The sequence below is a fragment of the Aethalodelphis obliquidens genome, unplaced genomic scaffold (assembly GCF_003676395.1).
Source record: "Aethalodelphis obliquidens isolate GAN/ISIS:26980383/991018 unplaced genomic scaffold, ASM367639v1 scaffold4, whole genome shotgun sequence".
NCBI classification, from domain to species: Eukaryota; Metazoa; Chordata; class Mammalia; order Artiodactyla; family Delphinidae; genus Aethalodelphis; species Aethalodelphis obliquidens.
Window position 1 is genome coordinate 59,780,246 of NW_020837948.1, and position 26,100 is coordinate 59,806,345.

The following is a 26,100-nucleotide window of genomic DNA, read 5'->3' on the forward strand; positions in this document are numbered from 1 at the left end:
AATTCTCAGCTGGGAATTGTCTACCTCACAAAGACTTCCTTAATTTACAACATAATTTTGATACAGTCCATATAGTACCTTCCAAATTTAGCTACGATTCAAACTCTGGAACATCTTCCCCCCAAACCTCCCAATTTCCTGACCATCGTGATGATAGCTCCTCCTCTTGCTTGACCTTCTTTCTGACTGTCTGTGCACCTGGAGAACAAAAAACTAACAAGACTTTCCCCATCCCAAAATAGGGATGGTCACAGACCTAGTGGGAAAATGTACATAACAATACATTTGCTTATTTCTATAAGCAAACAAAACTAAAGCACGCTCCAGGATGAACACAGAACATTGTTTATTGAAGGGAACTAAATGAGAACCAGGTATTCATTCAACAAATATTTACTGTACATGGCACTGAACTGGTATTGGAAAGTCATTGGACAGAACATTTAAAACCTCTGCTGTCCTGGTGTTTACAAGCCAAAGAGAAGATACATTAAACAAAACAATGAACAAAACCCCCTCAAAATGTAAAATGTGGAGTGTCTAGAGGACTTTGAGGGTGTGACATCTGAGCTGAAACCTGCACAATAAGAATTATACAAAGGGGGAGGGAGCAAGAGTGTGCCAGGAAGAGGGAATAGTATGTACAAATGTCCTGGGGTAGGAAGACGTATGACATTCATGAGGAACTGAGAGGAAAGTATGGCTGGAGCTCGTGGTACAAGGAGCCTGTACAATCTCACAGATGTGACCAAGCACCATCTTTAATTATCAACCATTTTGTCAACTGGACCCACTCACCCAGTGACCACAGCCATTGTCTAGAATGCTCCTATAAAGGACCAGAGAACAAGCTTGTCTGCCCCCTCAGTGATTCTCTAGAAATTCAATCAGTAAACATTTACTGAAAGTCCACAGTGCACTAGAGACTGCACTCAGTATTTCGATATAAACAAAGGGTAACAGTCTGTGTTCATGGGATAGTTTGGTATATCTGAGAATGTCCTGGACTGAGAGTCAGAAAATCTGGGATTCAAATCCAAGTTCCAAAAGAATTCAGCCGGGTGGCCATACCTCACTCAGTTCAGTAAGAAACCCAGATATTGGCCCAGATAAATACATGTTAATTAAGGAACACCACCCTGCTTCCCTGAACCTCAATTTTCTTATCTGTAAATGGAGATAATTCCTATCCCACAGGGTTTTGTAAAATTAAATAAGAACTCATTAAAGAATATAGTGTTTAGCACACAACAGGTTTATTAGAAATGTTTGGTTTTTAAGCTATTTCATTGGAGCCAAGGGCCTACTTTGCCCCAAATGATTTGCCCTACTTAAGTGTGAATCTAGTATTATTTAATGGCAATTTAAATTTTCTAATTCATCTTTTTAAGCAGAGAGCTGTAATTCTCTCCGAATTAACCTCACCTTTGGAAAGCCCAGCGATTCATGCCACAGGCTATACCCAAGGCACCATGGGGTAGCAATACACCCTGATTGTTGCCAACATACCCAGGAGATAAGAAACAGCTTCCAGAGGGCAGAAAGTAGAAACAAGAAGAACTACAATTCTGCAGGCTGTGGAAGGAAAACCACATTCACAGAAAGACAGACAAAATGAAAAGGCAGAGGACTTTGTACCAGATGAAGGAACAAGATAAAACCCCAGAAAAACAACTAAATGAAGTGGAGATAGACAACCTTCCAGAAAAAGAATTCAGAATAATGATAGTGAAGATGATCCAGGACCTCGGAAAAAGAATGGAGGCAAAGATCGAGAAGATGCAAGAAATGTTTAACAAAGACCTAGAAGAATTAAAGAACAAACAAACAGAGATTAACAATACAATAACTGAAATGAAAAATACACTAGAAGGAATCAATAGAAGAACAACTGAGGCAGAAGAATGGATAAGTGACCTGGAAGACAGAATGGTGGAATTCACTGCCGCGGAACAGCATAAAGAAAAAAGGAATGAAAAGAAATGAAGACAGCCTAAGAGACCTCTGGGACAACATTAAATGCAACAATATTCGCATTATAGGGGTCCCAGAAGGAGAAGAGAGAGAGAACGGACCCGAGAAAATACTTTCAGAGACTATAGTTGAAAACTTCCCTAACATGGGAAAGGAAATAGCCACCCAAGTCCAGGAAGTGCACAGAGTCCCAGGCAGGATAAACCCAAGGAGAAACACGCCAGAACACATAGTAATCAAATTGACAAAAATTAAAGACAAATTATTGAAAGCAAAAAAGGAAAAACAACAAATAACATACAAGGGAACTCCCATAAGGTTAACAGATGATTTCTCAACAGAAACTCTACAGGCCAGAAGGGAGTGGCAGGATATATTTAAGGTGATGAAAGGGAAGAACCTACAACCAAGATTACTCTACCCGGCAAGGATCTCATTCAGATTCGATGGACAAATCAAAAGCTTTACAGACAAGCAAAAGCTAACAGAATTCAGCACCACCAAACCAGCTCTACAACAAAAGCAAATGGAACTTCTCTAAGTGGGAAACACAAGAGAAGAAAAGGACCTACAACAACAAACCCATAACAATTAAGAAAATGGTAATAGGAACACACATATCGATAATTACCTTAAACGTGAGTGGATTAAATGCTCCAACCAAAAGACACAGGCTGGCTGAATGGATACAAAAACAAGACCCATATATATGCTGTCTACAAGAGAACCCCTTCAGACCTAGGGACACACACAGACTGAAAGTGAGGGGATGGAAAAAGATATTCCATGCAAATGGAAATCAAAAGAAAGCTGGAGTAGCAATACTCATATCAGATAAAATAGACTTTAAAATAAAGAGTGTTACAAGAGACAAGGAAGGACACTACATAATGATCAAGGGATCAATGCAAGAAGAAGATATAACAATTATAAATATATACGCATCCAACATAGGAGCACCTCAATACATAAGGCAACTGCTAACAGCTATAAAAGAGGAAATCAACAGTAACACAATAATACTAGAGGACTTTAACACCTCACTTACACTGATGGACAGATCATCCAGACAGAAAATTAATAAGGAAACACAAGCTTTAAATGACACAATAGACCAGATAGATTTAATTGATATTTATAGGACATTCCATCTAAAAACAGCAGATTACACTTTCTTCTCAAGTGCACACGGAACATTCTCCAGTAGAGTTCACATCTTGGGTCACAAATCAAGCCTCGGTAAATTTAAGAAAATTGAAATCATATCAAGCATCTTTTCCAACCACAACGCTATGAGATTAGAAATGAATTACAGGGAAAAAATCATAAAAAACACAAACACATGGAGGCTAAACAATATGTTACTAAATGACCAAGAGATCACTGAAGAAATCCAAGAGGAAATGAAAAAATACCTAGAGACAAATTACACCGAAAACACTATCCAAAACCTATGGGATGCAGCAAAAGCAGTTCTAAGAGGGAAGTTTATAGCAATACAAGCCTACCTCAAGAAACAAGAAACATCTCAAATAAACAATCTAACCTTACACCTAAAGGAACGAGATAAAGAAGAACAAACAAAACCCAAAGTTAGTAGAAGGAAAGAAATCATAAAGATCAGAGCAGAAATAAATGAAATAGAAACAAAGTAAACAATAGCAAAGATCAATAAAACTAAAAGCTGGTTCTTTGAGAAGATAAACAAAATTGATAAACCTTTAGCCAGACTCATCAAGAAAAAGAGGGAGAGGACTCAAATCAATAAAATTAGAAATGAAAAAGGAGAAGTTACAACAGACACCACAGATATAAAAGCATCCTAAGAGACTACTACAAGCAACTCTATGCCAATAAAGTGGACAACCTGGAAGAAATGGACAAATTCTTAGAAAGGTATAACCTTCCAAGACTGAACCAGGAAGAAACAGAAAATATGAACAGACCAATCACAAGTAATGAAATTGAAACTGTGATTAAAAATCTTCCAGCAAACAAAAGTCCAGGACCAGATGGCTTCACGGGTGAATTCTATCAAACATTTAGAGAAGAGCTAACACCTATCCTTCTCAAACTCTTCCAAAAAATTGCAGAGGAGGGAACACTCCCAAACTCATTCTATGAAGCCACCATCACCTGATACCAAAACCAGACAAAGATACTACAAAAAAGAAAATTACAGACCAATATCACTCGTGAATATAGATGCAAAAATCCTCAACAAAACACTAGCAAACAGAATCCGACAACACATTAAAAGGATCATCCACCATGATCAAGTGGGATTTATCCCAGGGATGCAAGGATTCTTTAATATACACAAATCAATCAATGTGATATGCCATATTAACAAATTGAAGAATAAAAACCATATGATCATCTCAGTGATGCAGAAAAAGCTTTTAACAAAATTCAACACCCATTTATGATAAAAACTCTCCAAAAAGTGGGCATAGAGGGAACCTACCTCAACATAACAAAGGCCATATATGACAAAACCGCAGCAAACATCATTCTCAATGGTGAAAAGCATTTCCTCTAAGATCTGGAACAAGACAAGGTTGCCCACTCTTACCACTATTATTCAACATAGTTTTGGAAGTCCTAGCCATGGCAATCAAAGAAGAAAAAGAAATAAAAGGAATACAAATTGGAAAAGAAGTACAACTGTCACTGTGTGCAGATGACATGATACTATACATACAGAATCCTAAAGATGTCCCCAGAAAAGTACTAGAGCTAATCAATGAATTTGGTAAAGTTGCAGGATACAAAATTAATGCACAGAAATCTCTTGCATTCTTATATACTAACAACGAAAGATCAGAAAGAGAAATTAAGGAAACAATCCCATTCACCATTGCAACAAAAAGAATAAAATACCTAGGAATAAACCTACCTAAGGAGGTAAAAGACCTGCATTCAGAAAATTATAAGACACTGATGAAAGAAATCAAAGATGACACAAACAGATGAAGAGATATACCATGTTCTTGGACTGGAAGAATCAATATTATGAAAATGACTATACTACCCAAAGCAATCTACAGATGCAGTGCAATCCCTATCAAATTACCAATGGCATTTTTTACAGAACTAGAACAAAAAAATCTTAAAATTTGTATGGAGACACAAAAGACCCTGAATAGCCAATGCAGTCTTGAGGGAAAAAAACAGAGCTGGAGGAATCAGACTCCCTGACATCAGACTATATTACAAAGCTACAGTAATCAAGACAATGTGATACTGGCACGAAAACAGAAATACAGATCAATGGAACAAGATAGAAAGTCCAGAGATAAACCCATGCACCTACGGTCAACTAATCTGTGACAAAGGAGGCAAGGATATACAATGGAGAAAAGACAGTCTCTTCAATAACTGGTGCTGGGAAAACTGGACAGCTACATGTAAAAGAATGAAATTAGAACACTCCCTAACACCATACACAAAAATAAACTCAAAATGGATTACAGACCTAAATGTAAGACCGGATACCATAAAACTGTTAGAGGAAAACATAGGAAGAACACTCTTTGACATAAAGCACAGCAAGATCTTTTTTGATCCACCCTCTAGAGTAACGGAAATAAAAATAAACAAATGGGACCTAATGAAACTTAAAAGCTTTTGCAAAGCAAAGGAAACTGCAAACAAGATGAAAAGACAACCCTCAAAATGGGAGAAAATATTTGCAAACGAATCAACGGACAAAGGATTAATCTCCAAAATATATAAACAGCTCATGTAGCTCAATATTAAAAAAACAAACAACCCAGTCCAAAAATGGGCAGAAGACCTAAATAGACATTTCTCCAAAGAAGACATACAGATGGCCAAGAAGCACATGAAAAGCTGCTCAACGTCACTAATTATTAGAGAAATGCAAGTCAAAGCTACAATGAGGTATCACCTCACACCAGTTAGAATGGGCGTCATCAGAAAATCTACAAACAACAAATGCTGGAGAGGGTGTGGAGAAAAGGGAACCCTCCTGCACTGTTGGTGGGAATGTAAATTGATACAGCCACTATGGAGAACAGTATGGAGTTTCCTTAAAAAAACTAAAAATAGAACTACCATATGACCCAGCAATCCCACTACTGCGCATATACCTGGAGAAACCATAATTCAAAAAGACACATGCACCCCAATGTTCACTGCAGCACTATTTACAATAGCCAGGTCATGGAAGCAACTAAATGCCCATCAACAGACAAATGGATATAGAAGATGTGGTACATAAATAAAATGGAATATTACTCGGCCATAAAAAGGAACGAAATTGGGTCATTTATAGAGACATGGATGGATGGATCTAGAGCCTGTCCTACAGAGCAAAATAAGTCAGAAAGAGAAAAACAAATATCATATATTAACACGTATATGTGGAACCTAGAAAAATGGTACAGATGAACCTGTTTGCAGGGCAGAAATAGAGACACAGATGTAGAGAACAAACATATGGACACCAAGGGGGGAAAGCAGTGGGGGGGTGGGGGGGGTGGAGGTGGTGGGATGAATTGGGAGATTGGGATTGACATGTATACACTAATATGTATAAAATAGATAACTAATAAGAACCTGCTGTATAAAAAATAAATAAAATAAAATTCAAAAAAAAAAGACGAGAAAAGAAAACAAAAGCAACAGCTTCCAAAACAGTAGCTTAACCCATAAAGTGAAACCAAGCCTTAGAATATTGCCAAAAAGATACCTAATTAATGTACAGCTTTCTAGTGTTGTAACCTCCATACAACACTGTATCCCATCCCTACCTGAGGCTATTCCTGGTTATGGAACTGGAGCAGCTTGGGCAAAGTTCTGCAAATAAGAGAATGAAGAAAGCCCACCAAGATCGAGAGGGGAATTGTCTCATTAGAACAGAAAGAGGATATGGCTACAAAGCAAGAGACAAATGCAAGATGATAACCCATATCTGAGGGGGAGAGTAAAGTGTTCAAAGTTGTGAAACAGGCATCTCTGAAGAGGCTAAAGACAGCGATCCAAAGATGAATTAGAATCACAGCAGAGGAGAGAAAAGAGACAGTCGGGACCATCAACACGTCTTGATGACTGATCAAGTGCAGAAGACAGTTACAGAGGAATAAGGAAAACTCCGATTTAAAGCCACGGTGCCTGGGAGAATGGGGGTATGGTAACAGAAATCAGGAAGTTAGAAAGGGGGTTGGTTTAGAGGAGAACTTGAAAAAGTTTTTTTAAATATAACAGTCTGGATTTGAAGCTAAGGCTGAATAATTGAGTGGAAAGAGCAAACGGGCCAGCTGGAAACAGAAGATGCAGCAGGCGCAGAGGTCAGGAGGAGGGCCCGCGTGTGGGAGGCTTCGTGGAGGAGCTGTGGTTGAAAAAACAAGGAGAGATAAGCTGCCTAGAAAGAGAGGAGAAAGGAGTGGGCCTGGGGAACGCCCACGTAAGCAGATGAGAAGAAAGTGCAACAGACAAAGAAAGAGCACAACTTGAAAGAGGACCAGCGGAGTTTGAGGACACTGAGAATACATTTTTCAAGTATAAATGAGATCAGGCAACGTCCCCACCGAGACTCCCACACCGACTTCTCATTTCATCACCTTGGCCACAAAGCTCTCCGTGAATGACCTCACCCACCTCTCTGACCTGTCTCCTCTCCTTCACTCAGGATGCACCGGCCACATTGGCCTTTTGCTGTCCCTCAGATACATGAGGTTCATTCCTACTTCGGGGACTTTGTGCTTTCTGATCCTTCTACTAGAAGGCTCTCAGGGGATTCTGGTTCCTAAACTATGAAATCTCTCACACACACACCATTCTCTACCATACCATACAGCTGTAGTGTCCTAACGCGCACTACTAGCTGAAACTCTTATGTCTTTATTTATTTACCTACTCCTTGTCTGTCTCTCCAACTCTGAAGTGGACTCCGGCAGAGTGAGGTCCTAGGATCTTTTCTGTTTCCCTCTCCACTACATCCTTAGTGACTCGAAGAGTGCACTGCACTACATGGGGACTTAAGAAAAAACCTTAGATTAAGCAAGAGCCAGATTAGTGCCCTTCATAAGTGAGTCTAGTTTCAGAAAAACAAACAAGGTTAAAGCCAAACTACATCAAGTTATGGAGAGGAAAAAGAGGCAGGAGTCTGAGACAACAGTATTCAAACCAAACAGCACACGCCCTCAGGGGTGAGGGGAAGGAATTGTTGATAATGTAGAATCTCTACATATCACACCTTCTAGAAGAGCTGCCTTTCCAGAATGTGAAAATAAAACATTTTTACTGCTTCACACCTTATTTCTTCTACTGAGGGTTCTCCCAAAGAAAAATCTGACCCACACCCCTCATGCCTAAAATTCTTGCTTAAGATGGTAATACATCTTTTAAAAAAATCAAGTAGAACAAAAATGTTAATTCCTGCGAGTTCTATGTTAAAAAATACAAGACGGCACATTACCCAAAATTGTGAGGGCTGCCACTGAAATATGGGAAGTGAGACAATCAGACTTTAAGAACACTTGGTACTTAGGTACCCACAGCCCCCAGCCCACACCAGCAAAGACATTCCTTCAGATATGCTGAGTGCTGGGGCTAATTCTTCCTGCAGTTTCCTGCAGTTGTACATTTTACCTTCAGGCCTTTTCACAGAAGTCTGTCATCTCACGGTGACAGCAGAAGAGGGCATCATAACGTGCCATTGTGCTGAGAGGAAACAGTAGTGTCTCTTTAAGAATCTGGACAGGGACGAAGCTAAGGGAGGATTTATGTAACGTCTCTAAGTCAAAGGTTTTGCTAGAGTCTAAGAAGTGGTTTTTCCCCTCCCTGCCTGCCAGAACCATCAAGCAATCTCTTGTAGCAGCTAAGGAGCTCAAGATTTCACAAGAACTGACATCTCGTGGCTGCTGGCCAGGCAGGGTAGCTACCACGGTTCTCCTGCTCTGTGGCTAGAACAACATGCTGCTTTGGAATTGGTTTGCCCCCTCCTTAAGGAAAACAGGAGAAAAAGCAAAAAGGTAAAAGCAGAACAAGGCAGAGAAAGACCAGCCAGGAAAAGGTCAAGCTAAGTTGGTAGAAAGTAAGAACCACCAAGGAGGGCTGACTTCAGCCAGCCCAGTTCAGACAATGATGGAGGATGCCACCCAACAGGTAGAAATTAGTTGAGATGCTCATGCTGCCATGTTTAAGTCAAAACACAGGTAACGTCAGTGTAATTTCCTAAAAACAAATTTGCACAAAGTAAACGTGTGATCCAGAAGTTCATCTCTGGCAAAAGCCCCTCCTGATTCCATTCTCAAAGCCAGAATTAGCCGTATTGACATGTGCCAAAAGGTACCCTCGCCTGTGCCCTGACACCCGAACTAGTGAAAATTATATTAAGTTGAGCTCGAGAGCTTGATGGTACAATGACCGTCAGTTACCAGGCCCAGCTTTTTGTGAGCAAATGAGCTTTAGAGGGTCAGGGTTGCCTAGAGTTAGTTACAAGCAGCATCCTCCAGCAGGACAAAAAAGTGTAAGAAAAGGGAGATATTTTAATTGAAGGTCCAAGAAGTAGCACCATTCTTCACGTTGTAAATCTCAAAGGAAGACTGCAGGGTGGCAAAGGACAAAATGGGTACCTGGCCAATGGGGAAATGAAGTGGCAGAAGCAATGCAATGGAGAAGGGCATTTTGATTAGCCGGTGAAGATGGGAAGATCCCACGCTTATCGTGGATCTGCCACTAACAAACTTTCTGAGCAAAAAAAATGTTATGGCTTCCAGTACATCATTTACAAATCCTGAGTGTCAAACCAGCTGAGTTAACTAGTCTCCTGCTCGGAGCCTGAATTTCCTCATCTGCAAAGTGCGGGTGGCCAGGCGAAGGTCTCTAAGGTGCCTTCACATACTAAGATTTCAAGTTGATGGTTAAGACAGGCTGATCACAGGCGGCCCATGAGGGGACACAGAGCCACAAGCAGAGAAGGGGCAGCATCTGGAGGACAGGATTTCCTTCAACAGGAACCAGAAGCCAGAAGGAATCTGCGGGAAGGAGGCGTCCGCCAGGTGAGTGCAGAACAAAGCAACCAAGTCACTTGCAGCCTCAATAGGAAACTGCCTCCCTGGGTCCTGTCCTAGGGTCCCCCCTCCAGAAGGCCGGGGCCTAGGAGAGTGTACCAAGCCCCAGAAATAGAAGTGATTGAATGGAGGAGGTTTAGCTCAACTACGTGAAGTGATCAGCAAACATCAGATTACCCCTTCAATTATGTACAATAAGCCCAACAGCAACCAATATACTTGGGACCAAACTCAGCAGGATACTGTGACTCAGAATAAAAGAATAACAAACACAAAATGCTAAGGGAAAAGGGAAGCCATTTAGATCCAGCTGGCAACAAGCTACTGAAGCTAAAACTCCATCGTCCAAACCGTTATACAATCTGCAGCCTCAGGAGAAAGAAATGATTACTCTTCTCAGTCAACTGCTAAGATTAACACATCTAAAGGGTGGAAGAGAGCAAGAGCCCACACGCAAAGTTCCACAGACACACCCTTTGCAGATGTTGTAGAAGTCTCCATGGGTTAGATGCTGATATTAGCCAGAATCCAAGAAACAGCAGAAATGAAGCACCATGGCAAAAAAAAAAAAAAGATTAAAACAAGGGAATTTTTTGAACTTTTATAAAATTTAACACAAAATTTAACATGCTACCTTTGCACAGTAAAAGTGAGTTTATAACTCCCAATTCATAATTATCACAGTTGTTAGGGCTAAAGAACCAGATATTAAATATATCTGAAAGTTGCTGAATAAAATGTGAACTCTTATACCTCATTTGCAAAGAAATCATTCAAACTGGAAGTATGTACATCCTGCATCCAGCAATTCCACTCCTGGGAATCTAACCCATAAAGATGAAAGTATTGATAAATAAGGACATATGGACAAGGATGTCTAGTGAACACCCATCCACAGAGAAGTGTCTTGATCCACACCCATTTATTAAAAAGAATGAATTAGAGCTACACCTGACAACTTGCAGGAATTTCCACAAAGTAATGCTAAGTTGGAAAAGATACAGAAGTTTATATAATATGATCCATATATATATATATTTTTGGCTGTACCACGCAGCTTGCAGGATCTTAGTTCCCTGACCAGGGATTGAACCCATGGCCCCTGCATTAGAAGTGCAGAGTCCTAACCACTGGACCACCAGGGAATTCTCTGATCCAGGTTTTTTAAATGGTTTTATTAAAGCCTGTATCTATATATATATGTATGTGTAGGGTTGTATGAGCACAGAAAAATGTAGAAATATATACACTAAGTCAATGATTCTCAAACATTAGCACACATCAGAATCACCTGAAGGTTTTGTTAAAACACAGATATCTGGGCCCCACGCCCAGAGTGTCTGATTCAGTAGGTCTAGGGTGAGGTCTGAGAATTTCTATTTCCAACATGTTTCCCAAGGATGCTAATGCTGCTTGAGAGTGCTGCAATAGGTTTCAGCAAGAGTTACCTGTGGGACAGGAGTAGAGATATACGATGAGGGGAGAGAATAAGGAGGATCTATGAAAGATAACATAAACAGCTTTTCTCTATGATTCCTTTTATGGATCGTGGTGGGGGCGGAGGGGTGTGGATGTGTGTATAGATGTGCAAAAACAAATTCCTGAAAGGACTGTCATCAAAACACTAATGAAAATTCTCCCAAAGGTGGAATTTAAAGTGATCTTTCTCCTTGGTAATTTCTTATTTTTTTTTTATAATGAGCAAGTGTGATTTAAATAATCATTTAAAATAAAGCAATTTTACTGAGGAAAAAAGAATCTTTGGAAACAACAATTTCACAAGGAAAAGCTCTTCTATTTTGTTCACAGCACTGAACTGATATTTTTGGAAAGATGAATGCTAAGTACACTTTATATAAAAATTAAAATATAATTAATGTGGAAAAGGAAGTTCTTGGATGAAGTACATAAGTACAACATGTGTTTTATAACCTTCCTTAATCCACAAAAACTTAGAGAAAACCCAATTTAAAAAGTAATCAAAAATAACCTCCAATGGAATATAATCTGTAAAAGGAACAACAACAACAACAAAAAAAACACTGAATCACTATGCTGCACACCTGAAACTAACACAATATTGTAAATCAACTATACTTCAATTTTTTTTAAAATTCAGCAAAAACATACAATTTGGCTTACAATCACTTTCTCTTTCAAAATTCAATCAGATACTCAGTAAGCAAAATCTCTTTTCAAGCTGTACTTGCATCATTTCCTCTCTCTATATACAGACTAGAAAATAAAATAAGACTAAAAAAACCTAAAATAAAAAAATAACTTTATGACTTCAAATATAGGATTTAAGTTCCCAAGTGGTGTCCATTAAAGAGTGTTAAGCTAGAACACGAGTATCTTAGATCAGTTATAATAATTCTAATTTACATTTTTCCAGGCTTTCACATTTCTCATTAGCTGCTTCACTACAACTCTTTGCTAGCTTAAAACATCTCCTCCTAAAACCATGTTACCATTCTATCTAAAAATTAAGCCTAGACTTCAAACCAGATGGCATGCCTCTGCTACCTTTTCTGCTGGGAACAAAGAGCCTGGCCTTCCAGAGCTGCTTCCTTTAGTGCCCCTTAAAGTACAGATGCAGGAAGCTGCTCAGAGGCTGAAAACTGGACTTGTAATGCTTATATCCCTAAGGTTTGCAAATCAGTATGATAAACTCTTCGCTACCAGTCTTGCCAACTCCTGCTTCTTCTCTAATCTTATTATAGTACAGTGTTTCTCTTTTCCTGCAATAGCAACTCAGTGGACCTCCATGGCTCATTTTAAAAATTAGCATAAGTCTGTGGCTGAGTTCGGGAATATTCCTGCATTCCCAATGCTAAGATTGCCTCCTTCCTAAAGATAAGCAAACAGAAATGTTTGCCCACCCCCCCAAAAAAAAGGAGAAAGAAGTTTGCCCCAAAACAGTCAAAAAAATTTAAAGCACACAGAATCAGAGACTGCCTCCCTCCCTCTGAAACAGATTCCTGGGAGATAGAGGAAAAAAAAATTAAGTTCCTGCTTTGTGCTCACAGTAAAACTATGGGAGCATAAGAAGAAACATGCCAAGATTTGAAAATACTACACAAAAACTAAAAACAAAGTAAAGCTCTAAAACTGTTCTGGCAAGCAGGAAATAAACAACAGTACAGAAAACTTACGCAGAAAAGAAAACATGCTACCGGAATTCAGACTAAAAAAAAAAAAAAAATGGCTAGAACAGTCTAACCCTAGAATATCAGCTATTCTAGAAGAGGCAAACAATACTGAAAGACAAAAGGATAAAACCTTAAAAAAGAAGTTGGAAGTTTTCATGGATCCAAACAAAAGGTATGAGGGGGAGAAACAAAGACTTACATCGATAGATTTTTTTTAACATCTTTATTGGAGTATAATTGCTTTACAATGGTGTGTTAGTTTCTGCTTTATAACAAAGTGAGTCAGCTATACATATACATATATCCCCATATCTCCTCCCTCTTGCGTCTCACTCCCACCCTCCCTATCCCACCCCTCTAGCTGGTCACAAAGCACGGAGCTGATCTCCCTGTGCTATGCAGCTGCTTCCCACTAGCTATCTATTTTACATTTGGTAGTGTATATATGTCCATGCCACTCTCTCACTTCATCCCAGCTTACCCTTCCCACTCCCCGTGTCCTCAAGTCCATTCTCTACATCTGTGTCTTTATTCCTGTCCTGCCCCTAGGTTCTTCAGAACCTTTTTTTTTTTTAGATTCCATATATATGTGTTAGCATACAGTATTTGTTTTTCTCTTTCCGACTTACTTCACTCTGTATGACAGACTCTAGGTCCATCCACCTCACTACAAATAACTCAATTTCGTTTCTTTTTATGACTGAGTAATATTCCACTGTATACATATGCCACATCTTCTTTATCCATTCATCTGTCAATGGACACATCCATAGATTTTTCTAAAGGTATAAAGAATCTATCATCTGTAGGAAGGATTCTCTATAGTGACCCAAAAGTAAAGACAGAAAAACATTTTAACTAAAAAATGTTATAAGAGATTAATCAAAACAGGTTATAATCAAAGGAACAAAAATATCACTTACAGGATCCACTTGAATGAAGTATCCTTTTGTGAAGGATAGGTAGAAGTTGGGGGATAATTACTATCAATTTTTTTCTCCATGATTATTGCCCCACTATGTGATTTAATTCTTCTTGAGATAAACCTTGTAATTTATATTTTTAAAGCCTGTCTTGGGACTTTCCTGGTTGCACAATGGTTAAGAATCCGCCTGCCAGTGCAGGGGACATGGGTTCGAGCCCTGGTCCAGGAAGATCCCACATGCCGCGGAGCAACTAAGCCCGTGCGCCACAACTACTGAGCCTGCGCTCTAGAGCCCATGAGCCACAACTACTGAGTCTGCACGCCACAACTACTGAAGCCCACATGCCTAAAGCCTGTGCTCCGCAACAAGAGAAGCCACCGCAATGAGAAGCCCTCACACCACAACAAAGAGTAGCCCCCGCTCACCGCAACTAGAGAAAGCCAGTGTGCAGCACCAAAGACTCAATGCAGCCAAAAATAAATTAATTTTTTTAAAAAACCTGCCTCAAAAGATTTTCCCAGTGCATAAGCATACAATTATGCTTAGTATTATTTTATAATTAAGATATCATCTCAATATGTTATGGAATCTTCATAATTTCTAGTTTTGTTTGGGTTCTCTCTTAATCACACTTACCAGAGTTATCTTGTTTTTCCAAAAGAACTAGTCATGACAGCTAGATAGAATTGCTAAAAGTACATGAAAGCATCAAAATTAAGAGATCCAATGTATCAGTCAAATGAGAAAACACATCATGTAAATAAATGCCAAGAGAACCTTCAATAAAATTCTACAGAGATATAGATAAAACTCTGGAAGAAAATACACCAAAAATGTCAACAGTGATCATTACAACTAACAGGATTAAAGATGGTTTTGATTTTTGCATATATATTTTAGATAAGTATATATGAAATACAATAAATATGAATAAAATGTTAAGAGTTTATAAACCAGATTGCAGTTAACTAGGAGAAACTAGAAGTGAATATTTATGAAACCTCTGAAGACAGAAGGTCACAGAGGGGGTCTGCCACGAGATACAGAAACAAGTCAGAGTCTAGTTTGTGTTTGCTTTGTTTATGTGTTACTTATTTGATGAAATTTAAGACTTGTTTTCATTATAATACTTCCCCACTGACCTCTTCCTACATGAGATCAAATGGTCACGTTGGCTTAGGTCAATTCATAAAAATATTGACATGAAACATCAAGTGACGGGGCTTTCCCTGGTGGTGCAGTGGTTGAGAGTCCGCCTGCCGATGCAGGGGACACGAGTTCGTGCCCCGGTCCGGGAAGATCCCACATGCCGCGGAGTGTCTGGGCCTGTGAGCCATGGCCGCTGGGCCTGCGCGTCCGGAGCCTATGCTCCGCAATGGGAGAGGCCACAACAGTGAGAGGCCCACGTACCGCAAAAAAAAAAAAAAAAAAAAAAAATCAAGTGAAAAAAGCAGATTACACGCATATATGTATATATAATAAGTCAATTATGTTAAATATATAATGTATTTCATCTGAGATACCAGTTATGATATGTATTTTATATTCCACTAAGAGACAAAACTGCAAAGTATGACATAATGTGAGATTTTATACTTATTAAAAGAGCTCATCTAAATTTATTTATAGAGACTTTACCACATTTGTCATGTTGCTCTTTCCACGTCTTTCTATACATACAGTAACTTTGCCTTTTTAATGCCAAATCATGGTGAAATCATTTTGAAAGCAATTAATTAATATAGTTCCAGCAAGGCACACAAGTAATCTGAAATGACAACAACATGAACCATTGTGACCAAGGTCACACATGCATAGGTAATGACAGCTCCATCATGACATCTGCCAGGATACACAGTGAAGTAAGAGCATCTCAATTTCAGAGATGTAAAATGAGAAAACTGTACCTTAAAATTGATGAAATAATGTTTTAAATTATCTACAGAGGATAAGATTATGAGTGACTTATTTTTCTTAACACTTTCTGTATTTTTCATTTTATTCTAATTAGTATATATTATTTGATAATTAGAGAAAAAAATTTTGCTCTCCTTTGGTCTATTTAAGTCTCTTCCCTCGGTAAGCAATGTGTATTAACTCTTCCCTAGTCTGGTCATAATCTGGTAGGTCTGAGTTAAAATAGCTGTACCAGGATGTTGACCAACTACAAGGTTTTGAAAGCTGGAGGCATAACCCTCCCAGACTTCAGACAATACTACGAGGCTACAGTAATCAAAACAGTGTGGGGGCTTCCCTGGTAGCGCAGTGGTTGAAAGTCCGCCTGCCAATGCAGGGGACACGGGTTTGTGCCCCGGTCCGGGAAGATCCCACATGCCGCGGAGCGGCTGCGCCCGTGAGCCATGGTCGCTGAGCCTGCGCGTCCGGAGCCTGTGCTCCTCAGTGGGAGAGGCCACAACAGTGAGAGGCCTGTGTACCGCAAAAAAAAAAAAAAAAAAAAGGCTTAAGGGCTTAAATATAAGACGTGACACCGTAAAACTCCTAGAAGACAATATAAGCAAAACATTCTCTGACATAAATCGTACCAGTGTTTTCTTAGGTCAGTGTCAAGGCAACAGAAATAAAACCAAAAATAAACAAATGAGATCTAATCAAACTTATAAGCTTTTGCACAGCAAAGAAAACCATAAATAAAATGAAAAGACAACCTATGGACTAGGAGAAAATATTTGCAAATGATGTGACTGACAAGGCCTTAATTTCCAAAATATCCCAACAGCTCATACAACTCAATAACAAAAAACACACAACCCAATCAAAAAATGGGCAGAAGACGTAAATAGACATTTCTCCAAAGATGACATACAGATGGCCAGCAGGCACATGAAAAGATGCTCAACATCACTAATGATTAGAGACATGCAAATCAAAACTACAATGAGGTATCACCTCACACTGGTCAGAATGGCCATCATCAAAAAGTCTATAAACAAAAAACGCTGAAGAGGGTGTGGAGAAAAGGGAACCCTCCTACACTGTTGGTGAGGATGTAAACTGGTGCAGTCACTAGGGAAACCAGTATGGAGGTTCCTTAAAAAAATAAAAATAGAGTTGCCATATGATCCAGGAATCCCACTCCTGGGCATATATCTGGAGAAAACTATAATTTGAAAAGATACATGCACCCCAACGTTCATAGCAGCACTATTTACAATAGCCAAGACATGGAAGCAACCTAAATGTCCACTGACAGATGAATGGATAAAGAAGATGTCATATATATATATATATATATATATATATATATATATATATATATATACACACACACAATGGAATACTACTCAGCCATAAAAAGAATGAAATAATACCATTTGAAGCAACATGAATGGACCTAGAGATTATCATACCAAGTGAAGTAAGTCAGAAACAGAAAGACAAATACCACATGATATCACTTATATATGGAATCTAAAAAATGACACAAATGAACTTATTTACGAAACAGGAACTTACTGACAGAAAACAAACTTATGGTTATGAAAGGGGAAAGGGGGTGGGGGAGGGATAAATTAGGAGTTTGGGATTAGCAGATACAAACTACTACATATAAAATAGATAAACAACAAGGTCCTACTGTATAGCTCAGGGAACTATATTCAATATCCTGTAATAAACCATAGTAGAAAAGACTATGAAAAAGAAAAAAATATATGTATACCTATGTATAACTGAATCACTTTGCTGTACACCAGAAACCAACCCAACATTATAAATCAACTATACTTCAATTAAAAAAAAAAAGAAAAACTACCAGGTTTTGTATCCTCATTAGACTTGTAGATCTGTTTGGTTTGACGTAGGAGAGCAGAGTGGAATGAATAAAGCTAAGGAGGAGAAAGGTACCAAAAAAAAAGACTTGGGAGTACTCTAAATTTAGCCTTAGACCAGTCTTCTTTTTTTTTTTTAATCGTTAATTATGGCTGGGCCAAGTCTAACTATCTACAATGCATTTTATAACCTGCAAATCACAATCCAGAGAGAATACCCCAGACCCCTGAGTAACCCAGAAGGCAACTTTTTAATTATTCTGAAATCCATTTATTTTATCATTTTGTCTTTCTCCAGAGAACAGAGTGGGGTATGTGTTAAGGCGGAGGGAGGTGACAGCAAGGGAAGAGGTGGAAGGGAGAAGGGAGAGAGAGAGGGCCACCTGGGTAGTGAAGTATGTTAAGGGGAAATGAATGAATACATTTTAATAGATTTAAGATTCTGACTAAATTTGTTCCAAGTCCTTGATATTTTGTTCTATTCGGGATACATCTGAATTGAGGTCATATCCTTATTCTAGATCTAGTACTCTTGGTGTATTTCTTGAGTTGATGATTCAAAGGCCACCTGAAACCCCAATTCCCATACACACATCCATGCCCACCTGCCACCAAACATAGGTTCCAAGGAAAGAGGTTTTGCCTAAAATAAGGAAGGAAGAGAAAATCATCTGCCATTTTCTATGTGGGGAGACAATCGGCTCACTTCTGTTACACCCAGTAACTGTTCTCAAGACTGGAATCCTCTCTCAGCCCAGCAGGCATATCTGACTAGGAATCTCATGGGGCAGCTCTGTCACCCAATCCCCCACCTACTCTATGTATGTCCCAGCACTTTTCCCTTTGAATTCCTACTTCAGGATTTTACCTGACACAACTGTCACTGAACCTTCTCCCCGAAAGAGATACACACAGAAAACATTCTTGGCTATTATCAGGATATCATAAAATAAAGTGTTCAAAAATCATTCACATAGATGAACTCAGTATTTCTGAGTCCAAAAGTTATACAGTTAAGCACTGGTGGTTATAGCGGTGAGCAGAGCTGCCTTCCAGAAGTTATACAGTTAAAAGTTACTCAGGAAAATATAACTAAAACCCAGACTTTGGAACCAGGAGCCAACCAGTTTTAAAAGGCTCCATGCAAAGGCTTGAACTAGACAGTAATGTTGTGTGTTGTTTTTTTAAAAGCCCCAACTCAATAGCCAACAGAACATTTCTTCCCACTTCAGTCACAAGGGGTTTCAAGCTCAAGAAAGGGCCACTTAGACCTGCAGCGCAATGTTTAGGCACTTACATAAAGAGGTACTTCACTGCAGTTCAGCTCCATGGCTTCCGCATCTGCAATGAAAATAATAGAAGTGAAAGTTATTGTAGGAGCCCCGTGTAACCAACCAACAGAGCTGCGCCCTGCCCTTTAGTTAACATCGTAGAGGGAGGAGTAATCCACTAGATAGGACAACCGCAGAGACAAAATTAAGAACAAAGGAATGAGATGCTCTCCATATAAAATATCCTCCTCCCTTTCTTCTTTCACATGAAGATCCACACATAAGGAAAACCTATCACCCCAAACATTATCCCACAGACCGCTCCCGAATAGAAATTATATTTCAGGAAGCCAAGAAAGGCCAACATAAGCATGTTGCAAGTTTTGCCTTAGTTAATCACTTAGATATAGGTTACTCTGAGGTCAAAATTCACTCTTGGCTGGACGAGGCAGGAGCCTGCAGAGACAAGATAGTTCTAAGACCTCTTGGTGAGGGCCAGAGAGTTCAGTCTGGAGGGATGCAGCCCACTGTCACGCTAACCAACCTCTCCACTAGGTGCACACACCCCATCTGTACCCGGAAACCAGCTAGCAACTTAGGCAAAAGGAGCATCCTTTAAGGAAGGTTCATTGAACACCTCCAATGGCCAGTAAGATGACCAGTACGGTCCAGCCCTCAAAGAGCTCACAGCTGAATGACAGAGACCTAAAGATTGGAAGAAAGTGAAGAGTGGGCTGCATAAGAACTCTGAGTAGGGCAGACAAGGAGACTCACGGCCCCCCATCACCTTTCCCCTCTCCACCCACCCACCTGCGTCCTCTGGGACAGGGTTCTGCTCACCAGGCCAAGCCTGGCTCTGGTCCCCAGGCCACAGGCAGCTGCAGTACTTTGGGGATGTCTCCTAAGAAGGCAGGCACATAGCAACCTGAATTGTGACTCTGAGTACAGTAACCCCCAGAGGTCACACTTGACCTGGAGGACAAATATAAAGAATTCTACTTTAATTTACTTTTTAAAAAATCATTTCGCTCAAGTTTTACTAATAGTTCATATACATGCGGACACTGACACCCTCCTAGGTCACAAGTTACATTCCATGAGTCATCCTGAGAGAAGACCGAAGGTCACACGAGGCCAAGGGGTTGACAGCAGAGCCCTCCTCGGCCCACAGTTTCAACACCTTGTGCCCTGTGGCAGTTCACGTAGACCCACGTAAATGGGCTTATGGGTCATCGTCATCAAGTTGTCATGAAACTAAGCTCACAAACTGGATGAATGGCTTAAGGAGTCCAAGAAAGAAAGTTCAAATTAAAGATAATACCAACCACGAGAAGGACAAAACTGAGACTCCCAATCCCGGTATGAATTGTTCATCAGCTACATTATGAAATAAAAATTACGACCAATCCAAGAGCACTGAGTAGAGCCCCTCAAGATTCAAAATGATCGAGAAGGCATTTAAAATATGCATGTATATCCACCAGCACAGGTACCATGACCCTCACACTAAATGTACACTGTGTCTCGAGACAGTAGCCATTTCTTCCAACTATGTTCACAGTCACGCCATACACAATTGCAATCCTTTACAAAATTTTGGTAAACTTCATAATAAAATTAGAAGACCCTTTTAAGATTTCTACCTAATAGCAAAAGAAATGAATGTATTCTATAGCACATGCAGTGCTAAGAAAAAAGGCTGAAATCCACAAAGTAAAAAAAAACAAAACAACTAAAATGCTTTCCTTTATGAGCAAAACTTTCAAAACTTAGTATTTTAAGAAGCATATTAGGACATATTAAGCTGTGTGGGAGGCTTGCCATACACTTAGAAGAAAGTACAGATGGTATTAGATTTTTGTCTGATAAAATACACTAAAAAAAAAAAAACCACTTTTGGTGAGAACATGAAGACATTTTGAAGAGTGAATTACTTCTTTAATAAGTAATGATCTACAGGAAAACTGTTCGAGTACAACCACTGATAGGGTAGTTTCTCAGATAAGAAGTTTAAAAAGCACATTCGCAAAATTCATTCACTGTGTCATTCATGGGTGAGATACTGCAAAGAAGAACTTGAAGCCAAAAGCACACAGTTCCACAGGATGTCAGTGTGGTTAACTTTATAGAAATAAGACCTTCAAACACGGTCAAGTCTTTACAATTGCTGTAACAAGATGGGAAATGACCATACAAATTTTTACCACATTAAGGTGTGTTGGTTATATCGCAGCAAAGTACTTTAAAAAGTTGCCAAACATGTACTACCTAATTTTCTAACAAAAATAGAAGTGTTCCATATTTGCTGGGTTTTCTGAGATGAAAACTGGCTGTTTATAGCAGATCTTTTAAAAATAGGTTTCAAATAAATATCCTATCCCTTCAAGAAAGAGGTGATATGTTAATAAGTGAAAAAGAAAATGCATCTCAAAAGAAACTCAGGTTATAGACAGTATATACCACCATGAAAACATTTTGAAAAAGTATTTGCACCTTTCCATTTTGTGATTTTGTTGCAAAAATTATTTAAAGTTTGCCACCTACAAAAGCCCTCATACAGGCATGCTTTAAATTTTGGGGAAAAGCTTTCTAATCTATTTTTTTAACCTTTCCAAATGTTTCATGGGTTTTATATTCTTTAAATGCAACAGCTTCTGATTAATTTATAGGAGGAATGATTGACATCATGGAAGATGGGAATTTATTAGCCACATTTAAACTCTTGTACAATTGTTGGATGGGGTTAAAGTATAAATCCCCTTACGTACAAGTACAGCCAGCACTCACTTCTTCAGTTAGAATCTATTTATCATAATATGGTATCTTTTTCAGCTATGACACTTCAAAATCAATTTCAAAGTAAACAGTACTTGGAACCAGACATTCAAGCTGAACCGAACATAGCGTTAAAATTATCAAGCAAAGGTTTTCAAAAGAATGACACATTTTCATCATATTACTCTCACTGGCATGTATTACATGTCAATGTTTTTAGTGAGTGCAAAAAGGACTATTAATAAAAAAAAATCTTACTATAATGTTTAATCCTTATAGCTTTGTAGATTTCAGATATGTTTTAGAATATACACTGTTACAGTAATATGTTTTATTAATAAATACATTAAGGGATACATGTTAACATATTGTACTTAAGGGTATACACACGTCAACATTTTGAAGCTCTGCTCTACAAAGTAAGCCTTTTTCCCTACTTGTTAGGCTACTTTTCCCAATAGTTTTCCTCCAGGCTCAGCAGACAAAGGCATGACCAGTGGAGTGTGGGGTGCTCACCAGCGCCTCTGGAGTTCTGTATTTATACAGCGAAAAGGCCCACATGAGCTGAACTGGAGTGCAGAATCCAACCTCACACAGCTTTGTGAAGGATCCAGGTTCTCCACCAACGCCATCAAGTGTCTGCCTCAAATTTGAATTATAATCATCTCGGGCAAAAGGCAAAACATCAAGGGCTAAACAACATGCTGTTTATATTTCACCTGATACTTATAACAACTCATATTTTATTATTCCTGCCTACTCTACCTTTTACCACTTTTCAGTAAAGAAATTTAGGAGCCATTCTGAGCAGCAGTTATTTTGTTTTTCAGAGAAACTACTTTTCACTCCTTGAAAACATAAACTAAAAACTAAAGTCCCCACAGTTCTCAACCTCTGTTCCAACACTTCTAAAACCCCTATCAGGATTTCCTACTTAAGTTGTAGAGAACATAGTTTGCTGCCAATATATTATATCTTCAAATAAAACTTCAAACCAAAATAGATATTAAAAACTGTATTCTCACTTTTCTGTAATTAATTCCTTTTTTATAGCAAAGAGCAGTAAGTTCCGTGCTCACTTGCTGAGCTGCATGGCTAAATATGGCCACGCCTCCTTTTACATCAAGTTTAATGATAAAAAATTTGTGTTTGCTAAGCAAGTCACAATTGCTTAAGTTCTTCACATGCTGCAGCTTTTCACTATATACGTGAAGTATCATGCGCTACACTCCACTTCCTAAAGCTTGAGTTCTCCACCTGCAATTTCAAAAACTGAGACTCAAGTACTTTTTTATTGTACTGTATTTTTGAAAATGCTTATTGGGAAAGTAAAGAGCCAATACATTTCTAGTCTTGCTGGCAGACACCATGAATAATTTGGGGTCTTAGTACAGAGTTTTTAAGTTTGCTCTCAACAGGGGAAAAAAATCTTATGAAAAGATCATCAAGACATAAAAGATTCAATATTTTAGATATTTTATGAAGCATACATAATATTCCAATATCTCTGGTTGCTAGTTAACAATAAAGAAAAATATTAGACTATTTTCAACAGGTGAAAAGAATATTTTAAATTTAAAACATAACATTTAACTAACACAGAAAAAAATCAGTTCTTTGAAGTTCTGGGTTTCTTATGTTTTTGCATCTAAATGAAATATTCTAAGACTGATTCAACATAAAACCCATGACTAATTTTGTCTTTCAACATGCTAAAAGTCATTGGTGTGTATGCCTCTCATACAACTTACTAACAGATAATGCTCAAATATTTGTCCGTATTATAACTAACTACATTTTGAAGGCTAAAGGCACTGCGTTAAGTATTTCACAAACATCACCTCAGAGAATCCTCATGGTAGCGTTGAGAAAAATGGTGAAGTCCTAGTTATCTGAATCTTCATTTACAAGTCCCTCCAGTTACAAGGTTAACTGAGGAGCAAGCTACCTAAACAAAAATACTTAAATGAACTGACCACTTATAGAATTACAAGCAAAAGCCTCCCTTGTTCATTCTCCACCCCACCCAATGCTAGCATCTACTCTCTAGCCATTTTATCTTGAACATCAAAAAAAATTTTTTTGTAGTTGTTTGTTCAGGGCTTGGTATGGTTCCCAGATATTATAGCTCAATACAAATCAACTCAAAATAAAACTGGAAATCTTTTTTAAGCATGAAATAAGGTTAAATAAAATTGGGAAAACAATTTGAGTACTGGAGAACTTCAAGTCATATACAAAACTACCAATGAGAATGTGACAGAGATCCATTGACAAGTAAGAAGAAATCATCACAATGAGATAAAGGCTTTTCACTATATAAGTGAAGATAGTAACTTCAACATTAAAGGAATAACAGCACCTTCTCCCCACCCTAGGAGAAAATGGGAGATGTTCTAATATTTCTAATAAAAATGTCTATAAAAATGAAATTTTTAAATTTCTAATAAAAATGACCCCCATAATAATGCTCTGAAAATCAAACGTGATGACATGGATGTCCTACTGTGCTATCAGTCGTGTCAGAAAAAAAGTCACAACCTCCTCTAATTAATCTCTCACACACACATGATTCACCTTATGTTCATTCTAAGAGTTAGCAGAGTTAAAAACTCAGCATGCATTCGGTCACACTGAACAAGGCTAGGCTGGTATTCGAGCAGCCACTCCAGAGCCTGTAATTCTAGCCGTGATGCTCTGCTGCCTTTCAGCCAAAGGAATAAACTTTAAAAATATTTTCATAATTTAAATTTCATTTTCAAAAACTAGAACCCCAGGCAAATTTTTTCTCCACCCCTGTTACCTCCAGATGGTGGTCCCCATTCCAAGAAGCTTCACTTTAAAGGGCTTTCCTGATACTGACTCTCTTCAGATAGAAGGACCTCCAGCACCCCTGTCTCCACTTCACAAGAGCAAAGAAAAGCTCAGCAAAGTTGTGCCCCTTGGTTGAGGTTGAGGCCAAGAGGCTAGACATGGCCGAGGCATACGGATCCAACCTGTCTGAGCCCAGAGCCCAGGCTCTCCTTAGCCTCAGCACAGTCCTTCTGTAACATTACTATGGCCCGAAAGACAGCAATGTGCTTGGCTAAAAGGCTGCAAAAGCCTCACGGCTAGGAGTACAGACTCAAGAACAGGCTGCGTTTGAACACCAGTTATACCCTGTTCTAACTGTGTGCCTTTGGGTCTGTCATTTACCTCCCTGGGCCAGTTTCTAATGCGTCAAGTAGAACAAGTAACAGTACCTACCCCCTAAGATTGTTGGGAAGATTAAGAGATTTGATAGAGAAAAAAGACAAAACACTTAACGGCCCATCATAAGCACTCAATAAACGCTAGCTGTAACTATTTTTATTATCACTGTACATTCAGCATACGCAAAGGATATTTTAAAACATTTGAATCTTTATTTATCATTCGGAACCTCTATATATTAGACTGATCAAAATGATTCAGGAGTAATTGGGGTGAAGATGGTCTAAAAGAGGCCTACCCAGTTCAGCCTCATCCTGGCAGCCCCAAGGAATCTCCAGGCATCAGGAATTCTGAAGGGCACTGTACCACATCAATATAACACTGTCAAGCCCCAAAGAATTTTATTTGACTTTATAGAACCAGATATTCCCCCTACAGTTTGAAACTTCAAAGGGCAGAGAGCAATTACTATTGGGGTAATTCAATTGCTACCTCAGTTTGAAACCTTCTGCACTTGGAGGGAAACGTTGATTCACAGCTCCTTTGTGAACCTAGGAGTGTAGAATTTTAATTGTATTTCCCAACGGTTATACTAACAGGAGGAGGAAAGAACAGTTAAATGGGAGGTAAGGCCAAGTCTAAGTAAAAACCTTCAATGGCAGCACAATGGATGGGCAAGAAGAAAGCATTTTAGAAATAAACCTCCTGTTTAATACACAACGGTGTCTACAGACCTGCTTCAGGCCGGAGTTATCTACCTGAGTTATGCAGGTCTAAGCAGCTTTAAGTGAAAGAGTAGAATTATTTGGTGAACTCAGTGTGGGGAGATGTCTGAAGATTAGAAAGCAAGCAACACAATAACCATTCAATGGGATCTCATTAATTCAAACTGCTGGGGGTGGGGAGGAAGAAGGGGAGCCAGTCAGTCTGAAATAGTACAGCCTAAATTAGAGGACATTTGCAAAGTACAAAGAGGAGCT

General features: G+C 38.9%; 1 protein-coding gene and 1 non-coding gene across 8 annotated transcripts in view; both read right to left on the reverse strand.

Annotated features, from left to right (window-relative positions):
- The window catches only part of ARHGEF28 (Rho guanine nucleotide exchange factor 28), a 311,929-nt gene that overhangs the window by 239,370 nt on the left and 46,459 nt on the right, over window positions 1-26,100 (reverse strand). For all 7 annotated transcript variants that reach the window (XM_027100839.1, XM_027100838.1, XM_027100840.1 and 4 more), the window contains exon 2: window positions 19,180-19,223. In XM_027100839.1, coding sequence (XP_026956640.1) covers window positions 19,180-19,212 — 33 coding nt within the window. In that variant the 5' untranslated portion in view covers window positions 19,213-19,223. The remainder of the gene's footprint in view (window positions 1-19,179; window positions 19,224-26,100) is intronic.
- On the reverse strand, window positions 11,089-11,161 carry TRNAR-UCU (transfer RNA arginine (anticodon UCU)). The gene has a single exon. It is a non-coding gene; the product is annotated as a tRNA-Arg (tRNA).